This window comes from Cupressus sempervirens, chromosome 6, assembly GCF_028749045.1.
Source record: "Cupressus sempervirens isolate cs-2001-9-10 chromosome 6, ASM2874904v1, whole genome shotgun sequence".
NCBI classification, from domain to species: Eukaryota; Viridiplantae; Streptophyta; class Pinopsida; order Cupressales; family Cupressaceae; genus Cupressus; species Cupressus sempervirens.
In genome coordinates, this window is record NC_143123.1 from 280,437,797 (window position 1) to 280,463,302 (window position 25,506).

The following is a 25,506-nucleotide window of genomic DNA, read 5'->3' on the forward strand; positions in this document are numbered from 1 at the left end:
ATATAACAAATATTTATGATTAATAATAACTATTTGGTCCATTTAAGTTGCATATATGTTACATTTCATATATTTATACAATATTCTATTAACAACAAGTGATAATTTTAAATTCAATTAGTAGAGATTTTTAGATTAAGCTTTGGTCGAATGTTCAAAAAGTCATTTTTTAGACACATTTCACTAGATGCACTATTTTAATGAGTTGCGTGATGAGTCACATCTTCAAACCTTAGTTGTAGGTAGTTCAATGTCCATTTTACATTTCAAAAAAAAAAACGAAGGTCTTACGACATCCCATGTAGCAGCTACATATTGACGAAGTTAGCTATCACGACTATTGGTTCCTCTCCCCTATACGGTATAGAGAGTTCGTATTTTCGTATGTTGCCGTAGTTTTTTCTAAAATACACACGTTTTGCAGTAGGTACGTCCCTTTCATTTGGGAAAATTGGAAATTGAATTTGTCACTGAAACTGTCTGCGGAAGACTTTGAAAATTAGCGGCTCTGCAGACCGGGAAAACGGATGATTAAGCACTTAAATTATTTACTTATAATAGTGAACCAAGTTTCTGTTACATTTGATAATAACCTCCTCCTATGGTAGGGGACGGCGTGCAGTTGGAGGCGGAAATGGGATTGCAAATGTAGATTTGAATAGAAATAGAAAAAATGCTATCCATTGCACAGCTACAGAAGCTAGCTACTTGTTTTTTTACAAGGTATTTTACAACTAAGGCCTCCCATTTTGCTTCTCTCTAATGGCTCCATAGGAGTTGGATTCACCGTCACGTAAATGCTCATGCTATGCTATTTACATGTTGTGAGAGAAAATTCTGCAGGTTGATTAATGAAAATCAGGGTTTTGACTTTTTCAATGAGAAATTTTAATTGCCAGAGTGAAAGCCAGATTTGTATGTTACATAGAGTAAAATTTACACCGGCAAAGTTTTAAAGGTTGTATATCATCCCACGTAGTTTTGTAATCCGCTCGTGTTTTGGGTAGTTGAGCTTGCTTTTGTGGGTTTATTGCTGTATGGTTTACGGGTTCTTTCATGCGTTTTTGGAAGTCGATCATATTTATCATACTGGATTGGGTTTTACTGTTTCTTTATTATTATATCAGGCTGGAGTGGAGTTTGGTCAATATTATTGTAGTATCGTGTTCAATTATGAGAAGGCATATTTTGTGATTTCAGGTGCGAGAGAGAAAGAAGGAGATGCCCTATTGCCTGAATGCCGTATTTGAAATAATTAAATAAGGCGGGTCTTCAATGGCCTCTAGACAGCTTGGCTTCCACCGCCGAAATATTGTGAGAAAACTTTTAGGGAAGGATGGCGCATTACTTTCTGATCACAGTCCCTTTGTCACATATTCATCATCCTCGTTATTGGAATGGTCTTCATACTTTCGAACAATTCCACAGCTTCCCGTTGATTCGCAAGTAGAAAATGTCAGCAATGAGAAGAAATGGTCTTCTTATAAAGCAAACTCGCCTCCTGCATTGGCAAAACATTTTTTAGGATTCACAGAACAAAAACCTTTTGGCGTTCTTGCAAAATATGACAGGCCTCAGTTTCGATCATATGCAGACATCAGATGGATATCTCAATGTCGAAATGCGTCATCATGTGCAACAGTAAGCCAGCGCGCTCCAGACAGTGAGGAAGATGACAATAAAGAGCAGCCTCCAAAGCCAAAAAAGGTGGAACCATCGGCAGAAGAATGCGATCAGGCCGTAGAAGGGCTTACTACAGCAAAGGCCAAGGCAAAGCAGCTGCAGGAATCACGCAAGAAAACTCAGTCTCTTTTAACAAAGATTTGGTCTTCATTGCTTGGAATTGGACCTGCACTAAGGGCTGTTGCATCTATGAGCAGGCAAGGCTCTCCGATTTAACGAGAACCATGAATTTATTACATCTTGTTTGAGACTTTATTTGTCTCCTTACATACTATTTTACACTTTATTTTAGCTAATTATTTATTATTCATCTTATGATTAGGGAGGATTGGGCCAGAAAGCTTCATCAGTGGAAGGACGATTTTATTGGAGCATTGCAACATTATTGGATTGGATTTAAGCTTCTTTGGGCTGATATAAGGATATGCTCCAGGTTACTGTTAAAGCTTGCTGGGGGGAAAAGTCTCTCACGAAGAGAGAGACAGCAACTAACAAGAACAACAGCAGATATTTTCAGGCTCGTACCAGTCGCAGTATTTATTATAGTGCCATTCATGGAGTTCTTGTTACCAGTTTTTTTAAAACTGTTCCCCAATATGTTGCCTTCCACCTTCCAGGATAAGATGAAAGAAGAGGTATTATTTATGTGTCTTTTAAATAATTGTTATAGTCCAACAGTGGTCCTTCTGATAGTAAAATGATAATGCTTGGATACCACGACTGGAATGAGTTTGGTAGGGAACTAGATAATACATAAAAGATTTTTAACTGCAAGTACATATAACTCTTATATTTGCTGGGAAATTAATCCAAATCTCAGGTGGTCTTCTGGACAAACAGCAAAAGACAGTAAACTAAAGATACGATTGGAGAAGAAATCTTTTATAAATGTGTGCCATTTGTATTCAGAAACAGGAATAAGTAGGTTACTATAGATGTTCACAACTATGCAGCAAGGAATGGACATTATTGTGACTAGATGGGGTAAAAGATTGAACCTGGTTTGGCTATGCCCGTTCAATATCTCTGTCTTCTTCCCTAATGTGAGAGATGTGTGAATATAGAATAAATATACAACTACAAAATGTAATGAATCATCATGAATGGCAACCTTCCAATTGCCTTTGCTTGTGTTGCTTAATGGTTGGTGTATTGTTACATGGCCAGATTTGTCCACATGTTGATATGTTGAAGCTACCAAATGTCTGCATGAAGTTATACAAAGTTACGTCTGGCAGCGCATGATAACAAAGATACGATATTAGAGCATACTATTTATTAGGGGATCACATTGTGTGTCGTGGTATGAGAATTTGTAGCTGGTTTGGCATTCAGGTATGTGGTATGAATTTTTTCCCGCAGTATGTGTAGGGGATTGTATATATATACATAATTTGCAAATTTATATATAAAAAATATAAAAACATTTATGATTTGCAATTTTATAAAAAATGTACCTATAATATCAAATATGATTCATTTTTTCCCAAAGAAAAATAAAATAAAATTAAGGCTTCTAAGAAAATGAAATATCATGAGAGGTCCCTGCTCTCCTTCCCTCTCAACTGTCTTGCTGCCAAAATTTTAAAATTATCAAAGTATATCACTAGAAAATGAAATTTAATGATTGATTGAGAATTTTTTTTCAACAAAATCAGGGAATATTTTGACGATGAATGATTTGCAATTTGATTTTGTCTGAAAGAAAATCAGGGCATAGACATGACAAAAAGATCAGATGACACAAACTCTAAAGAAAAAATCCACAGAGAATGCCTAGGTTGGACATTGGTTGAACCTAGGCCTATTTTGTGTCGATGATTTGCCCTGAAAAATAATGATAAACAACAAGAAAAGTAAATAAAATGCACAAAAGGCACGAGATTATCTTGGGAGAACCCTTCCACTTGAAGGGAAAAACCTAGCCACACTAACAAAATATCTCTTTTATTGATAATAATTGTTCAAGTACAATGCTTTCCACTTGATGTCGTGTTTTATATATAACACACAAAGCAATCACACACACCCACACCCACACACATAGTGTTAAGAGACTCTTCATATTACATTCGAATGTCTCTTTAATTTCCAATTACAAGACTCTTCATGTTTCCAAATGCATGACACTTCGCATGACACATGTGTCTCCAACTAATATTATCTCAAATATTATCATAAATATATTCTCCAATTGTTGACACAATATTATCTCTATTTCAACATATGGCAAACTCAGAGATAAAGATCTTTATCTCAGCTACAATCTTCAACACTCCCTCTTGGCAAGAGAGAGATCTTTAGTATGGCAAGCACACATAGTTGCAACCAAAGTTGTCAATGATAAATTCTCATCACATAGATTCTCATAAGAAACATGTTATCTCAGCTAAACACAATTCATCATAGTAGCATAAAATTAGCATCACGGAGTTACACACATGAGTTCCACCATGCCTCATTGCAAGAGTGGAATGAAGGCTATCAACTCAAACTTTTTCCTAAGAAGAATGTATTTCCACCATGCCTCAACCCAAAGGGTGGAATGAGGGCTTTCTTCTCAAACTTCTCCCTAAGATTATTTCCATTATGCCTCATCGGAGGTGGTAGAACAAGAGCTTTCACCTTAGACTTCTTCCTGGGAATAATGCATTTCCACCATGCCTCATCGCAGAGGGTGGAACGAGGTATTTCACCTCAAACGTCTTTTACAAAGAACAACTCATTAACAAGGGATTGCACTTCGAACTTCTCTCACAGAGAAGAACTCATTAACAAGGGATTGCATCTCGAATTTCTCTCACAGAGAAGAACTCATTAACATGTATAGGAATGACTTAGATTCTTTCTTAACATAGACTTCTTGTGAGTAGGGACAGCTTTGATCGCCACAATAAGATAGCTGATGTAACTTCCCTCTGAAGCTTAACATCTCCCTCTAAATATGTATTATCAAGGCAACATCCTCATCTCATTGCTTTTTGTTGCACCTTGCGACCAAGAGAGATATTAATGACTTATAAAATCAACCTTAATAGAGATCAATGTTAAAAACATACACTATTCCCGGTGATATAACAAGAATCCAAGATAGAATATTTATCTCTTTCCATGTGACAACCATAAAATTGAAACCTGAATAACCTGCCCACACAATGATTCCACAAAGGAAGATGTGTATCGCTGAAACAATCAGCCAAGACTATCACTATACTATCAACGCACAACGATCATACACCCAATCATTAATCAAAATGTCTGAAGCAAATACATCAATTAGTAGATACAGTGACGTTTGTAGAAAACTCCAGATAGGATAAAGGAACACCACCTTACACTTGAATAATCACCACACATAAAACTCTGCCAATGCTAGACAACATCAAGAAAGACCATCACAAAGTTAGATCAAGGGACACCACACGATGCACAGTAAAGACTCGACAGAGTTACTTCCCATGTTTCTATCAAACATCAAGAGTCACATGGTCACAATCTTAATCACACCTTTTGCCAGATACAATAAATCCTGATGATAATAAAAAGTGTTCTCAACAAAACTATTGCTAGCAAGCACGGTAATCCCCACAGAGTGTAATGGTCAATGACACTTGCACTTCAACATGGACAATGACGGTTATGAGAGGATTCATTTTATCTACAAAAACATTTGATGCTACAACTGCATCATAAACATGGTAACATATATGTGTTGGCAACAATAGCATAATCCCACCATAACCATAAACACGACAGGCATAATTATGACTCTAACAACACCATCATAGGTCACAAAGAAAATAGAAACATTCAGCATAACCTCCACAAGTAGCAAAACATGAAAGCACGGTTCAGCAGAACACTTCAGAAAATTCAAGCCTTCACAACATAGAAGTTATAGTCATCAGTAACACATTATGAGTCATCTACAGAAAGAGAGAATATAATACTCTATCACTGCGAACACATAAAACATAATACTGAGCCATCTCCCTGCAGAAATCCTAACAACTATGATGTTGTCTATTATCATATACAAAGCAACATCTACAGACAAGAAGTCACACCAAAAGATGACTTTTCACGAATGTCAATCGACCATCATTTTGAAACATACACGACAACAACAATATGAAAAACGGATGCAATCATAAATGAAAAACGACAAACATAAAGAAGGAACCGTTGACTTCAATAAACAGTTGACCTTAAAGAATAGAGCATGGCAGCTGAGTCATATGGAGACTGTACTCACATGCCAACACAGCATATGCGCTCGCATGATGCCAAGGTATATCATGACAGTGACGAGTCACATAAAGCCAGAATACTTATGTTGCCATGTCACCATTATATTTCTGGCGAACAATAAGAGATAAGAAAGGACAAATATCAAATGCTAATAAAGACACGAAACAGAGCCATTTGCGATGATATCACAAACTTCAACAAAGTAAATTAAACAAAGATTTCTGAAATGCAACAACCTCACAACTACTCAAAATTCAACATTCCCCTATTTGCTGTTATCTAAAATTTGGCCCTGATACCATGTTGATGGTTTCCCTTGGTTTCCCTTGAAAAATAATGGTAAACAACAATAAGAAAAGTAAATAAAATACACCAAAGATTATCCTGGGAAAATCCTTTCACTTGAAGGGAAAAACTCAGCCACACCAGCAAAGTATCTCTTTTATTGATAATAAATGTTCAAGTACAATGCTTTCCACTTGATGTCGTGTTGTATATATATTACAAAAAGCAATCACACACACACATAAAACATTAAGAGACTCTTCATTTTACACAATAAGAAAATATCAAATGCTAATAAAGACACATGAAACGAAGCCACAAACTCCAACGAAGTAAATTAAACAAAGATTTCTGAAATGCATGATCACACAGCTACTTAAAATTCAACATTCCTTTAATTGCTGTTATGATGACACTCACATGACTATTGAGGATCTCCACATAAAGGTTCAAATGTAAAAGAGGTAACAGGGAATAGAGGGTAGTCAAAGTAACCTCTGAGTCTTGAAATCAAATTATTTATGTCTACTTTCAGATATGGATTACATTTTTAAGGTTGCTGAAGTATATGCTGATCAATTGAGGAAGAAAGAGGATAAGATTCATAAGTTCAGCAAGGAGCTTAATGTTGCTTAGGAAACATTGAATAACACTCAGGTTGCCCTTTAGGATGTAAAAAAGTCAGATTTTGGTCACTAGTCAGGTCAGAGAACAGGAGAATAGGGAAAGGACTTAGTTTTTCAGGGAGTTGATCAAGGAACTTGATAGCATTCAACAAACTTATGACCCGGATAGCTACCCCAAGAGATCAAGTAACGATCATTGGAACTGTTAGAACTTTAATATGATTTGGACAACATTCAGTTGGTCGGCAATTGTTTGTTTGAGGTGGATGCTGATTTGACATTTGATAATCCACTTTTTGAGTTGAATGAGGAAGACCTTCCTGATTTTAATGACAAGGATGGGATTGATTGCATGATCTGGGATTCAAGTGCATTTTCTAGTGACGAGTCTTGGTCACAAGACTGGTGTGGTGGATCGATTTCGAGAGTTAGTACTGCTGCTCATTCTTCGATCAGCTTATACATGGTTCTAGATCCCTCAGTGGGTTTCAAGGTGCTGTTTCTGATCTTTGGATTTCTGAAATGAGAAAATATGTTTTCCCACCAAAGAAGCTTCAGGATTATTTGACACAAATAATGGTGTGGATTAGCTATAAGAATTGTTTCCTGGTGTATTTGTCTTTGCTTCTTCCGCAAAGGGCTAGGTCGTATGCAGGCTTTTGTATGAAAGGCTTGTTTTCAGAATCATAAAAGGGAAGATGCATTTTTATGGTACTTTCTTTTTAAAAATGAGATTTTTTGGGGTGATCTCTTAAAAGATATTTTGCTGCAGAAAATGCGAGAAAACAATTTTCACTTATAAGATCAAGAGAATTCAAATTCTGCTACTGGACAAATGCTACCAAACCTCTTTTTTATTATTGTTGCAGACTTTTTCCACTTCTATTCTTGTTAAAATTGTTATATAATCAGTATTTACTTCTTTTAAAAATGTTGTGGGAAAGCTTTCAATTATTGTCTCTTTTTATTTGTCAGATTCTGTCATAACTAACATCTTACCATTTTATCAAAGTTTTTTCTGTTTCAACATTTGTGCACTTATTATTTTCCATTTTCCATAAAGTTAGGAAGAACTTTGCAGGTTTGGTCATGGATAGAGCCTTTTGTGATTTGTCTTTCATCAATGTTTTGTTTTTTCATTTGTAAACATTTGAAATAAAATTTTGGAGTGATGATTGTACCTAGTACCTACCATTGGCTCTGGATTCAAAATTTCCAGTATTAGGGATATGCATTGTTTGGAAATAATATGTGAGATAAACAGAGCTCCATAAAGATGAAAGGCGACTAGCTTAATATTTAGGTTGACATCGCTGGCTTTTTTCTTTATGCTTAATTGATGGATTTGGAGTAGGTTCCTCCAGTGATGCAAGCAAAAATAGTGGCCTTCTTTAAGTCATTTAATCATTTTATTTCTATGTATTAATCTTATAAATAGAGATATTTTGCTGATTGATTTCTTTTAATTGGTTACAGGAAGCTCTCAAACGGCGGTTGAATGCTAGAATTGAATATGCAAAATTCTTGCAGGATACAGTTAAAGAAATGGCCAAAGAATTGAAAACATCTCGCAGTGGAGAGCTACAACAGACCGCTGAAGATCTTGATGACTTTATGAATAAGGTAACACTCCAAGTTTCTGTGGAAGAATTATATCTTTGATTGTGTTTTATCATATTTTATGGTATGAGGCCATGCTGAAACTTGAATCTGCATCGAACTAGAGATTTTTTTGCCCCTTTGAGGGTTAAATAATATTAATTGTTGAAAAATTTATGCTAAAACATTTTTTCAAGATAGGGACACATATTCTTGTTTGAAGATTAAATGTGATTGTTATCATTGAATCATTGGAAAACTGACGTCCTGTATTCAATCAGGCACGGACAGGAGGTCAGGTCTCAAATGAAGAAATATTGGGCTTCGCAAAACTTTTCAATGACGAACTGACTCTGGACAACATTAGCAGGTTGTGGATACCTTGCTTTATTATTTATTTCCTTGTTTGTATTTCGTTGTCAGATCATATTGTCAGTAGTCAAACTTGATAGAGCTTGCCTACTTGAATAAAGTCTAGCTAGTTGAATCCTATTGTAAACATAAAATCATAGAAATGGTAAATATGTGTGGAAAATGAGGAATTTACTAAATTTACTTTTCTGATACTGTTTGTGCTCTTTTGGATGGCAGACCAAGACTTGTGAACATGTGTAAATATATGGGAATTCAGCCGTATGGAACTGATGCATATCTGCGATACATGTTACGATCCAAGTTGGCTCGGTACATTCCCTACTCACTAATTTCTTGTTGAATTACCCCTGAAAATTTCTTGGCTTCTTGACAGCTGTACAAGAGAAATGTATTTTGGTTCTTTAACCACTACAGATTCTATTATCTAGAATTTTATTGATAAATCATAAGTATGCCCTCCAATTTAAATGCCAACCGTATACTTTTACGAAGAGGCCATTGTGCTGTCAGGTTAAAATGAGAATGAAAAGTAAGGCAGTTAAATCAAATGTTACCAGGAAAAAAAGGTTTTACTTCCATATTAGGGTGATTGCTATTTTTGGAGAGACTAGAGATACAAATATCAATGAAAAGTTAAAACACGAGTAACTTTTTCTTTCAATGTGATAGTTGCTGCTGAAATTTATCTGGCTCATTAAAGAGAAAATATACAAGGCCTTCTTTGGGCAGGATTAAGATAAGTCCACAGGAATAGGGCACAAGCTCTCTCAAGGAATGTATTAATTTGCCTGATACCTATTTAACATCCACGGAATGCTACCTTTATATATCTAATGACTTCATGTACTACTGTTGTACTTCTTGCAGGCCTTCTGTACTTCCATGTATATGATGAGCCTAAATGGAATTTGTTCTCTAAGAGGTGCAGGGCAAACATTTAAGCAGCGACTTTCGCCAGTTAACAAAGCATTAAGCTTGCAGAATATTTTGGAAATTTAAATTCAGCCAAAACAATCCTTCCTTTTCATTGTTTTCAATATAAAATATTGCTACAATATATTATTTTCAGCCCTACAAGCTGTTTTTCAATTTTTCTTATAGGAATCATTTTGCTTCCAGTTCCGCAATGTCTATGACTGTGATATATATACTTCTCCATTGATTATAGACTTGCCACCACCTTACTGGCTTGTCATTAAAACTTGATGCCCATGTTGAAGCTCAAAACTATCGCAATATCTTAATATCTGAAAAGGACATATGTTCTAACCTAACGTTGATAATCTAAACAACTAACTAACTATTGTTAACAATTGAAACTTTAGAATTCTTATGAAATGTCATGATCACTTTCCATGAAATCAAACCTCGGTGGGTTGATATCAAGCCAATAGAGTCCTGTTTCAGTTTATCGTGGCTTTCTGTATTTAGTTTTGGCAAGTACACTTATAAGGTTCAAATATGTTAAAACAATCAAATAGGAGCTCTACTGAGTGTAGATGCTAAAAAATGGTTCGTGCCTATGCATCCGTCATTAAAACACACTAACATATCCTCATTTATTATCTGCTAACTTTGGTCAACCTTGTTAGTGGTTGTTGCCTATGTCGGATAATATAACCTTATTAGACATATATATTTCATGATTATTGATGTCATAATATATATATATGAAATGTTTATATATTAAAATATGATACATACACACACACAAACACACACATATTAGTGTTAATGGTTGTAGGCTTGTAGCTTATGTCGGATAATATCAACCTTATATATATATATATATATATATATATATATATATATATATATGTATGTATGTATATATATATATTTCACAAGGATAACATAACTAAGGAACCAACTCTCTAAGATTGGTCACATCTATGATGAGAAAGAATTAGCATTGATCTCTAAAGGGGCTGCCACTATCACGGAATACATTGAACACAATAATATATATAAGGTCTTCTATAATACGGTGCTGGCAGAATTAGAGACTTTATTTCTTTCAAAGTTTCTGTATACAATATAATAGAGAATATATATTACAAGGATATTTATATAAGTAAGAATTTAAATATAAATCTAATTGAGAAAATTTAACATTGTATTAGAGCAGGTCTGAGAGACGATCCAAATTAGATTTATCTTTATTTTGTGCACTAAAATTATTCTCAAATTTCTTATAAATCCCAATGGTAAGTGTTATCAAGGTCAAGGATAGACTCAAAGGTGATTCAAATTATGCAACATGGAAATTACGAAAGAAGTTAACCTTAAAGGATAATGACCTCAAGCAATTCATTGAAAAATCTGACCAACCACCAAAAGGGAATGACAAATTGAATAAATGGGAAAAATATAACACTGGAGCCATGGAATTAATTGTGGACGGTGTTAGGGATCATCGACTCCCTATTATCTCATAATGAGACACAACACATGATATGCTTAAAACACTTGAAGAAATGTTTGAGATTAACAATACAACAAGAATTATAACTCTAAAAGACAATCTCTCCAATGTTAAAATGAATAAAGGAGAATGCATTGCTTCATATTTCATGAGGATAACAGAACTAAGGAACCAACTCTCTAAGATTGGTCACATCTATGATGAGAAAGATTAGCATTGATAGCTCTCTAAAGGGGCTGCCACTATCACGGAATACATTGAACACAATAATATAGATAAGGTCTTCTATAATACAGTGGTGGCAGAATTAGAGACTTTATTTGTTTCAAAGTACCTTTATACAACATAATAGAGAATACATATTACAAGGATATTTATATAAGTAAGAATTTAAATATAAATCTAATTGAGAAAATTCAACATTTTGGCCAACTTGATTGTCATTCAAACCTATTTCAGAACATTTCAAATTCTTTTTGAGACTTCTCTGATCATTTCAAAATAATTCCAAATCAAATCCTAAACATTCCAAAATTGATCCAAGACCTTTCCAATATCATCAACATCATTTCCAATTAACCCTAAATTGATTCAAATAATTTCAAAACAGTCCTAATCCATTCAAGTCAGTTCCAAAATGTGTTAGAACAGACTGACCACTTTTAAACCAATGTTGGGCATTGTCTAGTTCTTCAGTGCCTAGTCAAACCTTATCAAATCAACTCAAACTTCATCAAATCAACTCAATCTTTATCAATCCGCTTATAGGGCATGGTCGAGTCCCTTAGTGCCTAATCAAACCTTGTCAACTCGATTCATCAGTAGTCATCGTCAATTCAATCATTGACATTGTCAAGTCCCTCAGTGTTTGATCAAGTCAATCCAACCTTATCCATATTGATCTCGTAGTATTGATAGAGTTCGTCAATGGTATTCCAAACCAACTTTATCAATCAATTCCGATTCAATTTTTATGGCATTGACAAAGTCCATTATTGTCATATGTCATCAATGCTTGTCTAATCAATTCGACACACCATCAATCATTATTTTCCGATTTGGTATCATTGTCTAATCAATCTATTGTGTTTCGATCCTTTTTCAAAATCATCAAAATTGATGTGAATCTTCAACAAGATCATCAAAATTGGGTTAGCTTTGCAAAGACTCATCAGTTTGGTCAATCATCAACTAATTTGTCCTATAGGAATAAAGAACCCATAGTTTATCCCTATTCCCTAATCATTTTATCATGTTAATTGCCCCTTTCCTAACTTTTCCGATTTGATTTTAAATTAATTAATTGTCTATTTCTTGAATATGGGATTTTTATATTCCTAAATTCAGTTTTTCGTTTTTTGAGGGATTTATGAGTTTTTAAAATTCAAAAATCTCAACTCTTACACATTCCCCCTAATTGTGCTTCCACCCTTTTACTTTCTATCTTTACCTCTTACACCTTACCTTCACTTTCTTACATCTTTCCCTTCACATTCTTCCTATCAATTTGCCTCCATCTTTCTATTCAATTTCTCCCTAATTTGTGCATTCCAAATTCATTTCTTACATCTTCTCATAATATGACTCTTTTCAAATTTGATCCTTAAATTATGAGAATATTCTAACTTGTGCTTCCAATTTTTCATAATTACAACAATCTTCCAATTTGCACATTTTTTAATCTGCATTTTGGTTCTAAATCCTATAGATGGAGCCTCTTATGCCTCATTTTGGCTAACCACATTCCCAGTATTTTGCGATCATTATTATCATTGTGCTTTCATTATGATTGTATTTTGTCAAGTCAAGAGCAACATTGTCAATGAAAGAAGACATTTGAGCTAGATTTGAAGAGGGTGATTGAGCTTTCATGCTTTTTTTATACACCTTTTATTCGATGGCTTTAATGGTAGATTAGGGATAAATATGCATGATATTTATGGTATTGTGGTTGGTTCTTTGTGTCTACACTGAGTATTTATGAACTTGTCTAATTGTTAAATATGTGGCAGCAGGAGAAGTGTTGTATTATATATGATTCTCTCTATACATTAATACATACTCATATATATATATAGATAGATAGATAGATGATTGCTTGCATCTTAGAGAAATCATTTATACTTGTTATATCAAATTCTGATATGGATGATTACACTCCCACACACACACACACACATATGTATATATGATTGATGTTATTGTATCTGACTTTATTGCTTTCTAACCCCTTTTGTTATCAGGGACCAAATTAGCTTGACACCCGAGTGATTATTGTTATCGGGAGTTTGTTTGTTAAACATTGAATTAAGAAGTGCATGGCCCATAGAGCCATGGCTCATGCATCTCTTCTCTCCATTATATATTTCAGATCGCTGGTGTAATCTAATCACGAATAACAGCGGCAGTGCATTAGTCTTCCTCCAGCGATATTGAAGTAATAATTTCCAGCAGATTATACATTACATACATTACAGCTTGTGAACTACAGATATTACTAATCTCCTGTCATGTATATTAGTGATTCAAATCAGATACAATATCATATATTGGTTTATCTATCAGAGATCCTGAAAACAATTACACTAATATCTCCATTAAAATTGTGTATTTGGTTTTGCATGCATGGAAAGCATTACCAAAGCTTTAGATAAATGAGTTTCATTTCAGTTTAGTCTGGCTTTCTGTATTTACTTTTGGAAAGTACTTTTATAAAGTTCAAATATATTTAAAAATATCAATCAGTGTTGAAAATGTTGTCTTTGACATCAAAGGTTGATGTTGATGGTCAAGGTCGTATAAATTTCGGAGATTACTGAAAGTGATAGAGAATTGGAATGAGCTGCCTGGTTGTCTATTTGAACTGCTTGAGCTGCGTGATTGTGGTTGAATTGCCTTGTTTCTTTCTTGACCTACTTTGTTGCATGCTTGAGGTGCTTGGTTGAGCTACTTGGTTGCGTGCTTGAGTTGCTTAGGTGTGATTCAGTTGGTTAGGTGTCTGTTTAAGCTGCCTAGTTGTCTACTTGACTTATTGACGTGTGCAAGTTTAGATTGCCTTGTTATCGTTTGAATACTTAAAAGGATAGGTTTTTTATGAAGTTTAAATGTGATAGCAAATGTAATGCTTTAAATAGAAAAAGGTGAGTGGTCAGGTACAAAGAGCGATGGCAATAATCAGTGGAGGCTATGGTTTACATTGTGTGTGGCTAATTATATCATGAGTGAAATTCAATGTTTGGTGGAAATAATCAGTGGAGGCTATGGTTTACATTGTGTGGCTAATTATATCATGAGTGAAATTCAATGTTTGACATTAACTTAGTCACCTATATTAAGTATAGCAGCTCCTTTTTTTGGTGTTAGTTTTTAAACATTTTTTGGCATCAATTGTGAATTCTAAAGACATAAGTATTAATGGGAAAAGAACGTGGGCACGAGGATCTTTGATATGGATGTGATTTTATGAGAATGACTGTGTGAACAACAAATGCTAAGCAACTGAGTAATTGTTGTGCGTTACTTTTTCAACATCATGGGGAACAATGACTGGTATTTTTGAAGAAGAATAAACAAAGCTTCCATATCTTGTTTTTGTCAAAGCATATAGGTCGATGTTGGTAATTCTTGTGGCGTCGATGATGCTGGAATCATTTTCCAGAAAAAAAAAAGTCATTTTTAAAAGAAGGGCGCATGTATATCGTATGAATTGTTGAAAGTAAGGAACGTTAATTACTTTTGAAGATTTTTGGGTGTATGGTTATGTGTCAAAACTAGTAATGTTAGCAGTTTTAATTGTTTTGAAATAATTCTAGATGTGCCTCCCTAGATTTAAGTAACATTAAAATATTTCCTTTAAAGTTCTGGGTGCTTTGTATGAACGCTTTTAGAATTGTTTTTCTAAAAAGGTGGAATGGTATAGTTGAAGCTTTTTGCAAGAGATGTGGCTAGGATGTGTTTGTATCAGAGTAATGAGAATCATCATGATTCGTCCGATTTAGGCAATTCGATGATTTGACTTGACCCTCCAAATTTTTCCTAACTAGTTGAATTGACTTGGCGATTTTTGAGGCATAAATCACTTGAATCGTAGGTTTAGGCGATTTTGGGCGATTTTTGCCTAAATCACCGAGTTATGTGCCTCATGACTCGGCAAAAAAAAAAAAGAGATCTTTTTTTGCCAGTTTCCTTTTTCTTGGTTGCATCTCAATTATGAGTTATGATGATTTAAAATTTTTATTGTTTGATTAGCAGATATTGGTGTTTTGGAAACACATTAGATATATAGTTACAATTAACTTTGAGAATACCTTGACCGAACATACCATGAACTCCAACATTCATAAAAGATTAATTAGATCCTCTTTAACCTCTTTCAATCATATGCAACACTTAAAACCTTTCATTAGATTAGATATATGATATATCATATTATCAAAGCAATAAAATTACATTCATTAATTTTCAATGTATTCTTGCTCTAGGGCTCGCGATTTCTCCTCATATACAAAGTCACTTAACATGAGATCAAAACCAATGGATAGACAATTCAATGCATTAACAAAATCCAAAGAATCAAAACTTTCCAACTATTAGAAGTAAAGATATCAAGCTATTTGTATTCAAAGTGTTACTATTTACACTTTACACTTTACACTTCATTGTTACAAATACATGTACATTTTCTGTCATTGGTTTCATGGGTTTTTCATACATTTATGATTTGACAACATTTATGATTCTATATATTTGTCATAGGATTATGTTTTCTATTTCCTTCAACCACAATTTACATTTTACGTATGTGATGGATTTATCATTTATGTTCCTTGTTTATGTATGTTAGCTTTTATTTGATGATTTTATAGTGTGTTTAAGTTAAATTCAGTAAAGGGTGCATGAAATAAGTTTTAGATCGTTAAATCTCTAAATTTCAAGGGATTTTTCACTTTGCCTATTTGTAGCCGATTTGAGTTGATTCACGAGTCGAGTAGGCCTTGCCGATGTCAAGTTTTGGTTCTTTGGTTTGTATTAGTAGGAACTTAATGCATGTTTCTGAATGTAATGATATTGAAGAAGCCTATGCGATAGTGTGAGAATACCCTTGTTTATGGTTGAGCAATATACATTAGGTGTGTTTTTCTTGGTCTAAGATCCAACAGGGGATGAAAAATGATGAAGTGTTTTGAGTTGGAGAGCTGTGTGTATTCTAAATTTTACTTTTTTTCGAGTTGGTGCTCAAACTGAGATTGGTTCCTCATTTGGTTGAAGTTGGTGCTTCAAGGAAAGTTTGTGCTCTTTGTGAGTTGTTGCTCACTTATGTAATCTATGTTGGTGCCCATTTTGTTAATGAAAAGTATTGCGTGCAGTGGTTTATTACCCGAGAGGGATTTCCACAAGAATTTTGGTTCTTTCTTCTTGATGGTTTCTCTCTTTATGTTTTATGTGGTTTTGTGATTTTAAAAGTTTAAAATACTAAATCCCTCTCCCATTTTTGTGTGCTTTTCAATTGGTATTAGAGCAAGGTGCTTTTGGAAATAGAGTTCAAACGTTTGGAGGTCCATCCTAATTGCCACATGGTTTCTCACGAAGGTCTTGCTATGATTAGTACAACTTTTTCTGATGGTGCACATTATGCATTTTGGAGTGTTCAAATGCATACTTATCTATGTTCACTAGGTTTTGATGTTTGGAATAGCATGAGGGTTGGTTACATAATTCCTTCACTCCAACAAATGTTGATGGGAATAAGGCTTTTAAAAATAATGCAAAAGCCATGATTGCAATCTTGTGTGGTTTGTTAGAGACTAAATTTGTGAAAGTTATGCATTGCAATACAACCCATGAGATTTGGGAGAAACTTCAGATAACATATGAAGGAGATGATAAGCTTAGAAAGACAAAGCTTTAGAATCTGAAGAAACTTTGAAAGTCTCAGGATGCAAGAAGAGGAAGTTTTTAACGCTGAAGAGTAATAACTTTGCAAACAGCCAATTCTATTGCTGAAGCTTCACTGTCATGATCAAATTCAATCTAGTTTGTCTACACCATGCAGCTGAAGTGTAACATCAGAACCAAGATGAATAACAATGGGCAGTTTGTACTATCATTAATTGGACTTACAAAATAGGCATCTGCAGATTACAATTTCAATTAATTTCAAATGATAATAGTGAACCTGTAGGTGCAAGGCACATGAATTGCAGAACCCCAGACTTGATCGCAGCATCCTAATCCCAACTGCAGATCTTTCTAAGGTGAACGCAGGCCACAAAAGATAAATTGCAGACCTAGGTAGTAAATTGCAGGGCATATAGAAAGGACGCAGGCCTTAGAAATTGCAATGCAGGCCCTCAGAATTGTATCACAGCCTTTCTAAAATGAACACGACCCTGTACATGACAAATTGCTGCCTTGGAATGTAACAGCAGCTCCAAATAGAACTACCAAAATGCAGATTGAAATGTAATAAAAACTCCTTTAGCAATGCCTCGTGGCAATAGGCAATACAGCAGGAAGACTCCACAATTAAGACTCCACAGGAAGCTTTTTTGCAGTCCCCAGGATGCTCAGGAAACGACAATGCAGTCCCTGGGACAGTGAACGAGTTTTGGAAACTCGTTGACCATTTCTGAAGTTGTGGGGATGCATTTCCTATTTACCTCTTTGGGATGGGATGACTCCGAAATGTACCCTGCCGTCCCCCCGTCCTTGAAACCGTCCCCGTTTCCGAAACTTGCGGCTTAGGTCCGATAATGCGTCCCCGAGTAACATAGGTTATTTATTATGAAGCGGCGTGTCATTTGGAAGTAACCATATGACTATTTATTCCTTATAAATTAGGTACGATGATTCAAATTCAAAGACAATTTCCTATAAACTTTACATAAGCTATTATTGCACATTTGATATATTATGTTCTTCCATTGGTGAAGATTGAATGATTGAGCAAAGCTCGTGGATTTGGATTACTGGATACATTTTTATGCAATTCTGGGGTAATTTTGCAGTGGTTGGATCATTCGTAAGGAGTGTCTCTATTGTAATTTTACTTCCAGCATAATCAGTAAGCATAATTATTTATTTTTAATTTTAGAGTTGAAATATTATTAAGTTGTGTCCTTAATAATTATTTTTGAATTCTATAAATAATTTATATGATAGATAAGTGGGTAGGGTCAATTATAGCATTTTAAACTTGATTATTGCTGATATTGTGAAATACTTAATTGTTTCCGAATCTGTGTTTGGTTTGTCTCCTATCTATAGGAGTTAAAGTGTATTCTAGACTAGTTTAAAATTGCGTCTATATATTTGATCCTTCGCATCTTGATTACTAACTTTTTTATGGTTAAGGTGCATAGAACTTTATAAAGTTGTACATAATAACTTATAATATTGACTCCATTTGCTCTGTACATTTTGGCACTAGTCTTTATATTATTCATGATTTATAATCCATACGTTGGCAATTATTTCATATTTTTCCTTTGTAGAAATAATATATTCATACGTTGCAATAATCTATAATAATTATTCTCTATTTAGAACACTCGCTTTTATATAATCATTTACTTTTGCTCTTAGTCATCAACCATGTGGGAAAGACATTCATGTTGGAAAGAACCCAATGAAGGGGACATACACAAGAGTAAAGGTAACCATTTTTTAAAGACATGTTAGGGGAAATATTAAGGATTTCAGATAACAATCCCCTTAAGGTATATACGTGGTATGTTATTTAATTTCTCTTTTCATATTATTATGAAATATATAATTTAAGTTTCTTATATAATTATATGGTAGATATGTAAATAAGTATGTATATATATATATATATATATATATATATATATATATATATATATATATATATATATATATATATATATATATATATATATATATATATATATATATATATATATATGGCAATTCACGAGAAGAATATTTTTCAAGGAATGCTACTTGATAACTTGATATTATGAGTCAAATGGTATAATCAAGATTAAATATTGAATGGTAGAATGAGTTGTCTGAAACCTGAGATAACTTGCATATGTTTAGAACAATATTAAGCACTTTTTTGATTTGACGCATATGGAGGCGTTTATGATTTGACACATATGAGATAAGTATTTATTATTATTGAGCATTACATTTATCTACTCATTATTTTTGTTTCTATAAGTATTATAAGAGCTATTTTCCTTGATCTTTTCTTTTTTCTTTGGGTATGTTCTTGCAGAAAAAGAAAGATTGATTTAGAGGGAATCTAACACTTCATCAGAGGCAACATAGGATGAGGAGCTTAGAAGATTGATATTTAGGGAGCTTGAAAATGCATGATTTTGATGGGCCTACCCCATGTGTACATCATGAGGAAGTGACGACTTACAAATGATTATCAGTTGTAAAATTTATTGGGAGGTGACAATCTTTCAATAACTTAACCTTCTATTATGATGGACATATTATGATGTCGAAGAAGATCATGGTAGATCATAACTTGCATGGTGGATTAAGTTCCTCAAACAAACCATGGCCTTTTATTGTGATGGATATCTTACGATGTTTAAGCAGATCATGATAGATGATAACTTGCATGGTGGATTGAGTTCCTTAAACAGACCATTCCCTTCTATTGTGATGGACATCTTATAATGTCAGAGAGAGATCATGATAGATTATATCTTGCATGGTGGATTAAGTTCCTTAAACAGACCATGAATGTTTATGGTTGGAATTATTGAGGATACATTATCTATGGACATTTTTTGAGTACTTGGTGAATACCATGTGACTTGATATTCTGAGGACATTACTCTTGATATCATGAGATGATATGTAAATGGTGGATATCTTCTGATTAAAGATATCCTTAAACTTGTCTTTCCTAATTTTACATTGAGGTAATCACGTGTTTATCCTCCATAACTAAGAGGGCGTGTTGATGTTTGGTAGCTTTACTTAGATAAACCTATGAGTCAAAACTGTTAGATAAGTGAGAGGGGGAGGGGGGTGGATCAGTTATACTCTTACAGTCTTATCCTATAGGCCCTATTGATCTTTTCACTACACTTATAGCAACTTTAACTTATTAGTAATCAACTCGGTAACCACAATAAACTTAATCAACCTTATGTATCAAACAAATTTCACTTCCTATACCAAGTCTTAGATTCATTAACCAAATTACGACTGTGCATAACAGTTTTAACATTAAACACGAAATAACAACCAAAACATTCATGAACACATTAACGCCATCATTTTTAACGTGGAAACTCGATGAGGGTAAAGACCACCTGATACTAGTCCCAAAATATTTTCACTCTTTTGAAGTGAGCTTAGTTAAGATCCAACCCTATTAAAGGTTACAAGCACACTATTAGGTGTGACCATATTAGGGAATTTTCACCTGAGAAAGTGGCCTCTCTAAAAGACTCATAAACATCCAATGGAATCTCACTGTACAAATGGATTTACAAATTAAGGTTGTTAAGTTCACTTGCTTAAGAGTTTTTTTGCTACAATGGTTCGAGAGTAATAGTGAAATGATCTATTAGAAATAACAACTCACTTTGCTTGATCAAATCTCCATTCTGCTCAATACCTCTGCTTACTGATTGGCCACCACATCAACACTTCACTCCTCAACTTTGCACTATGATCTGCTTGGTAAGATCTCTTTCAACACTTCACATCAACTTGGCTATTAGTTGGTCCAACAACAAGTTTCTTTGTGCTTATCTCTTAAATAGATAGGTTTTTGCCGCTTCAACTTTGGATTTGCCACTTAATCACAATTGTCAATTAATCTCTTCCATCTCAGATTCATTGAATTTAGACATGCTTATATGTTGAACTTTGAACTTTTCCTTGAGTTAGCAAACACGCTTCAAATCTCCATCATTAGATCCTCTCTTAATTATTCCAATTGTTGATCTCTCTAACAAACTTTCTCCTTATCCTTAGAAACTTCTCAAACTATCCAGATCTTTGCATTACGTCGGCCTTAAACTCGATCTTTCACGAACTGTTTTGCTTTTACTGAATTTTGTTCTTCCTTTGCCGACCACCTCCGTGCTCGGTTAATATTGCTCTCAGTTAACATTAGATTTGCTCGGTTATCTCTTTGCTTGCTTGGTTAAGACTAATTCACTTACTTAGCCTTTCATCTACTTTATTTACCGATAATCATTTCTAGCCCAGTCTAGCTTACCGATTCTTCATCTTTTCACTTTCCAACTTCATTCCTTCTTTACCGACCAAACTAACTTGATTCTACATAATCTCAACACTTCATGAAATCATGTAAAACAATCAAACCAACATTATATTGTCATAGAATGATTTAGATGCATTAGTTGCCCAATTAATATCACATACTTAACATCACTTCTTCATCTCATCATACTTTGTCTTTCACTTCTTTATCCAACATCACATCCTTCAGATGATTGCAACTTACATGAATGAGTACTGTCAAACAAGTCAACATTAATGACAATATAACAACTAATCTAACTATCAAACAAGTTTACATTAATGACAATGTAATAACTGATCTAAGTCTTCTACATACACTTTATAGCTCTGTTCTGACCTTGTTCTTCATCAACATCAGTTGCAACCAACAAAAACTAGTGAAGATATGTATATATATTTACTACATACAAGATGAATATATCTACTTAAATATAAATAAATATTATTATTATGTAAATATTAGAGAAATTAATATAATAATGACTCAAGAGATATTATGCATACACACACACACACATATACACATAATTGTAATTGTCATTTATATTAATCACATATTAATGGATAGACATGTCCCATGAAGGGACATGTCTCTTCTTGATTACTTTCAATATAAATACAAGAGATTGTTGCCTTTGGAACATACATACCGAGCAGGCAGTGCTAATGCATTTGCAGTGATCCTCTAAAACTCAACTAGCTATGATCTTTATTGGAAAAACAATGATCTCATGGAAGGAGCATGATGTTCGTTGCCTAAGCATTTGTGTTCTATTAGCATCAATTAATTCACAAGTTGATATATATAGGACCATCTTAGTCATTTAGAATTTAGGTCAGTCTACAAGATTTTGTGATTTATTGCATGATTTTACTAGGTTTACAATGTGTGCTATTCCTTGACAAAGGTTATTAAATCTGTTCAAAATTCTACCTTCTTTTAGAATCAGTTGTCATTGGCCTGATTAACTTATCCTTTTGGCTATTAAAAATGAAAAAAAGCAATAGGTATGCGATTGATTAAGAGACAATGAAGGGATATTGTTATTCGTGGGAAACTTGCATTCAAAGGGTAAATATATTAATTAAGTGGACGTGAATTGTGGAGTAATTAAACAGTTTTCTGTCAATGAGTTCTATCAAACATTTGCAAATGAATTAGGATTGTAGAAAAAATATGATTATTGAATGCTTTTCTCATATATCATTCTTTTAGCAAATACTGTACTAACCACAATTGTCAAAATTTTATCACAATTCCTTGTGTATAAACAAGACAATGTTAGCTATCCTGATTATATACTTGGCTTTTGTCCTGGTAAGTTGGTAACTAATAATATGACACTTTGCATCTGAAATATGTTTTCACTACTTGTCTACTAGTTGAATGATTTGGGTTCTAATCTTATCGATATTTGTCTTTTTTTTCGCGAGAGAGGATTTAATGGGAAAATGCAACATATAGTTACCTTCGCCTTAGTAGACTTATTGGGACTAAATTCTTATTCTTCAAAATATTTGTTTGCTTGATATTATGTATAGGATAAAAAATGATGATAGGATGATACAAAGTGAGGGCATCGAGTCTCTCTCTGAAGCTGAACTTAGGCAAGCTTGTAGAGATCGGGGAAAGCTAGGCTTACTATCTGTGGAGGAAATGCGACAACAGGTACACCATGGTCCCATGCAAGTAACTTTTTAATATTGACAAACATGAGCAACTTAATATATTTAGGAGCCATTTTTAAGCTGATGGTCTAATGAATTATTTTGATTGCTTCTTATGTTTGACTAATATTAGTTAACCTGCTTATTTTTAACTTACATTAATTGGTCCTCCACATAATTCTGTGGTGGAAAAAAAAGGAAAAAATGGGAGGGAATTTTTAGCAGGAAAAATGCGGCAAAGGGAGTTATTTCTACCATTTTATAAATTCAGCTTCACTTATTTTCATGTTGCTGGAGCTTTGCATCTAAATTGTAATGGGTCCTGCATTTTTGTTGTACTTGCAAAAACAAGCTATGTTCTGTCTACAAAATTATTGTAGGACCATCAGGGCGTAATGAACAGAGGCTGTAGCAGTGCCAACAATATAACCCAGTAGAGGAGTAACAGAGGAAACCATTTCAAATAAAAATGAACGGGAAACACTAAATGCAAAACAAAGTTTGAATACTTTTAACAACAATTCATCAATAATAATATTACACATTTGGAATCTTACTGAAGATATATTACATGTAAGCAGATGCTTCCAATTTTAAAGATCACAGAGTGCTTCTGAATTCACAGGTTCATAGAATTCTTTAACAAAGCAATGCCTGTTCGCATCCATTTGTTGATTTCTGTAACAGATCCATCAGAAATCTAGTTAGCAGTGATCATTGTATGTTGTACAATAGATTTGGATGTTTACTTTGAAGTAAAAATAATATATGACTATATTATTTAAGAGAGCTCTGTGCAATCGAATTGGATAGCCACCATGCAGGCCAGTTCACATATATTAATCTGGAATGAAATGAAGAATAAGTCTAAGCCACTTCTTGTTAAATTTTTATAGACTGATAGTGATAGAGAAAATGATATGACAAGAACACTTGTGACTATCTTAAAATCATTTTCAATCAGAAGAAGTTGTCCATTTTAACAATATAGATTCAGAACCAATGTTTGACAAAATACTAAAGCATGCAGTGAAATGCTAGAATCTTGAAGAAACAATAAAGCTTTTAATACCATAAATGATAAAGAAGATTCTAGTGCCTTGATTTTCTTAACTGCAATCTTCTGTATTGACTATGCTTTTTGTATTTGAATAAAGATTGTAAAAATTTATGAAGGAAAGAGTATTTTTGAGAATTAGATATAAGAGAGTTGTCATGGTTTACCATAGGAAATCTCTTAATATCTAATGAGCTTGACTTGTCCGAATAAGAGGAGTTGCTCCCCAACCATTGCACCCATTTTCCAACTATATTTTTCTATATAGTTGGATCGTACATGAGAAAACACTATAGATCTCCAAGTGTTGCCATCATAGAGAGGATTGCATGAAATCATGTATGCTAATAAAGGAGACTATTCTGTAAGCTTGTGTCTTCTATTGTTCCATCTACCAGTCTCTTTTCTTTACCACAATATGTGCATTTGTGGGGCATGAGCATAAAATGATCTATGTGTTTTCAATCCTACATTTTTGTCTCCATTATGTTTGAGGACATTATTATTTGCATAATGTGGATGCTTGATAATGCTTAGGTCATAGTTTTAAAATATTACTAGAATGCATAGTATTTTTGTTTCTTTGGTTTCTGCTATTCTTATTTTTGGGAACATCTTGTGCTTTTTTCATTTAATAATCTCCCTTCTAGAAACATAGTTGTTATTTCTTTATAATTAATGATATGAAAGAGAATGGATATGTTTTTTCCAGCGTTTTTTAAAGTTGTGATTTGTTTTGTGTGCTCAAATGAATTGGTCTTACAGCTGTTTGATTTTTGCCTTGGATATGGTCTTTTATAAGGTTTTTGGCTAGTTTTACCATATACGTCATCTTGAAAGAGATGTCACAAGTTCAATTCCCATAGGGTTAGGGTATGTACACCTTGTTTGTAGCATAGTTAGCTGCCTTCCGCAAGGATTATGAGGTAGCCCATATGACTGTCACCATATGTAGACCCAAAAGCATATGGATGCTATAGTGGACTCTTAAAGCTCTTTTCCTTTCCGTAGTTTTTGTTGACATAGATCCCGCCTTCTCAAGATTTTCATTTGGTTCTCCTTGCTAGATCTTTATCTTGAGCAAATAGATCTACTCTTTGTAATAGCCACACTAGATTTTCTTTTAATCTTATAAGTAACAATTAACATTAGCTATCACAGAATGGCATTAGTGTTGTCATAAAATGCTATTATAAAATAAATAAGCTGATAGAATATAGCTTTGATTAGTCACTTGCCCAAATCACCAAATACATATTCCCACATCC

At 33.8% G+C, this 25,506-nt stretch overlaps 1 protein-coding gene across 3 annotated transcripts in view; it reads left to right on the forward strand.

The window, feature by feature from the left end:
* Positions 1–460: 460 nt before the first annotated feature.
* The window catches only part of LOC149552312 (uncharacterized), a 133,196-nt gene continuing 108,150 nt past the window's right edge, over positions 461–25,506 (forward strand). Inside the window, exons 1-7 of one of the 3 annotated variants that reach the window (XM_089787833.1) lie at positions 461–723; positions 1,201–1,880; positions 2,006–2,318; positions 8,322–8,468; positions 8,726–8,814; positions 9,036–9,128; positions 23,056–23,182. In XM_089787833.1, coding sequence (XP_089643959.1) covers positions 1,276–1,880; positions 2,006–2,318; positions 8,322–8,468; positions 8,726–8,814; positions 9,036–9,128; positions 23,056–23,182 — 1,374 coding nt within the window. In that variant the 5' untranslated portion in view covers positions 461–723; positions 1,201–1,275. Of the gene's footprint in view, positions 959–1,200; positions 1,881–2,005; positions 2,319–8,321; positions 8,469–8,725; positions 8,815–9,035; positions 9,129–23,055; positions 23,183–25,506 lie in introns of all 3 variants that reach the window. The other 2 variants (XM_089787836.1, XM_089787835.1) reach the window with 2 other exon arrangements.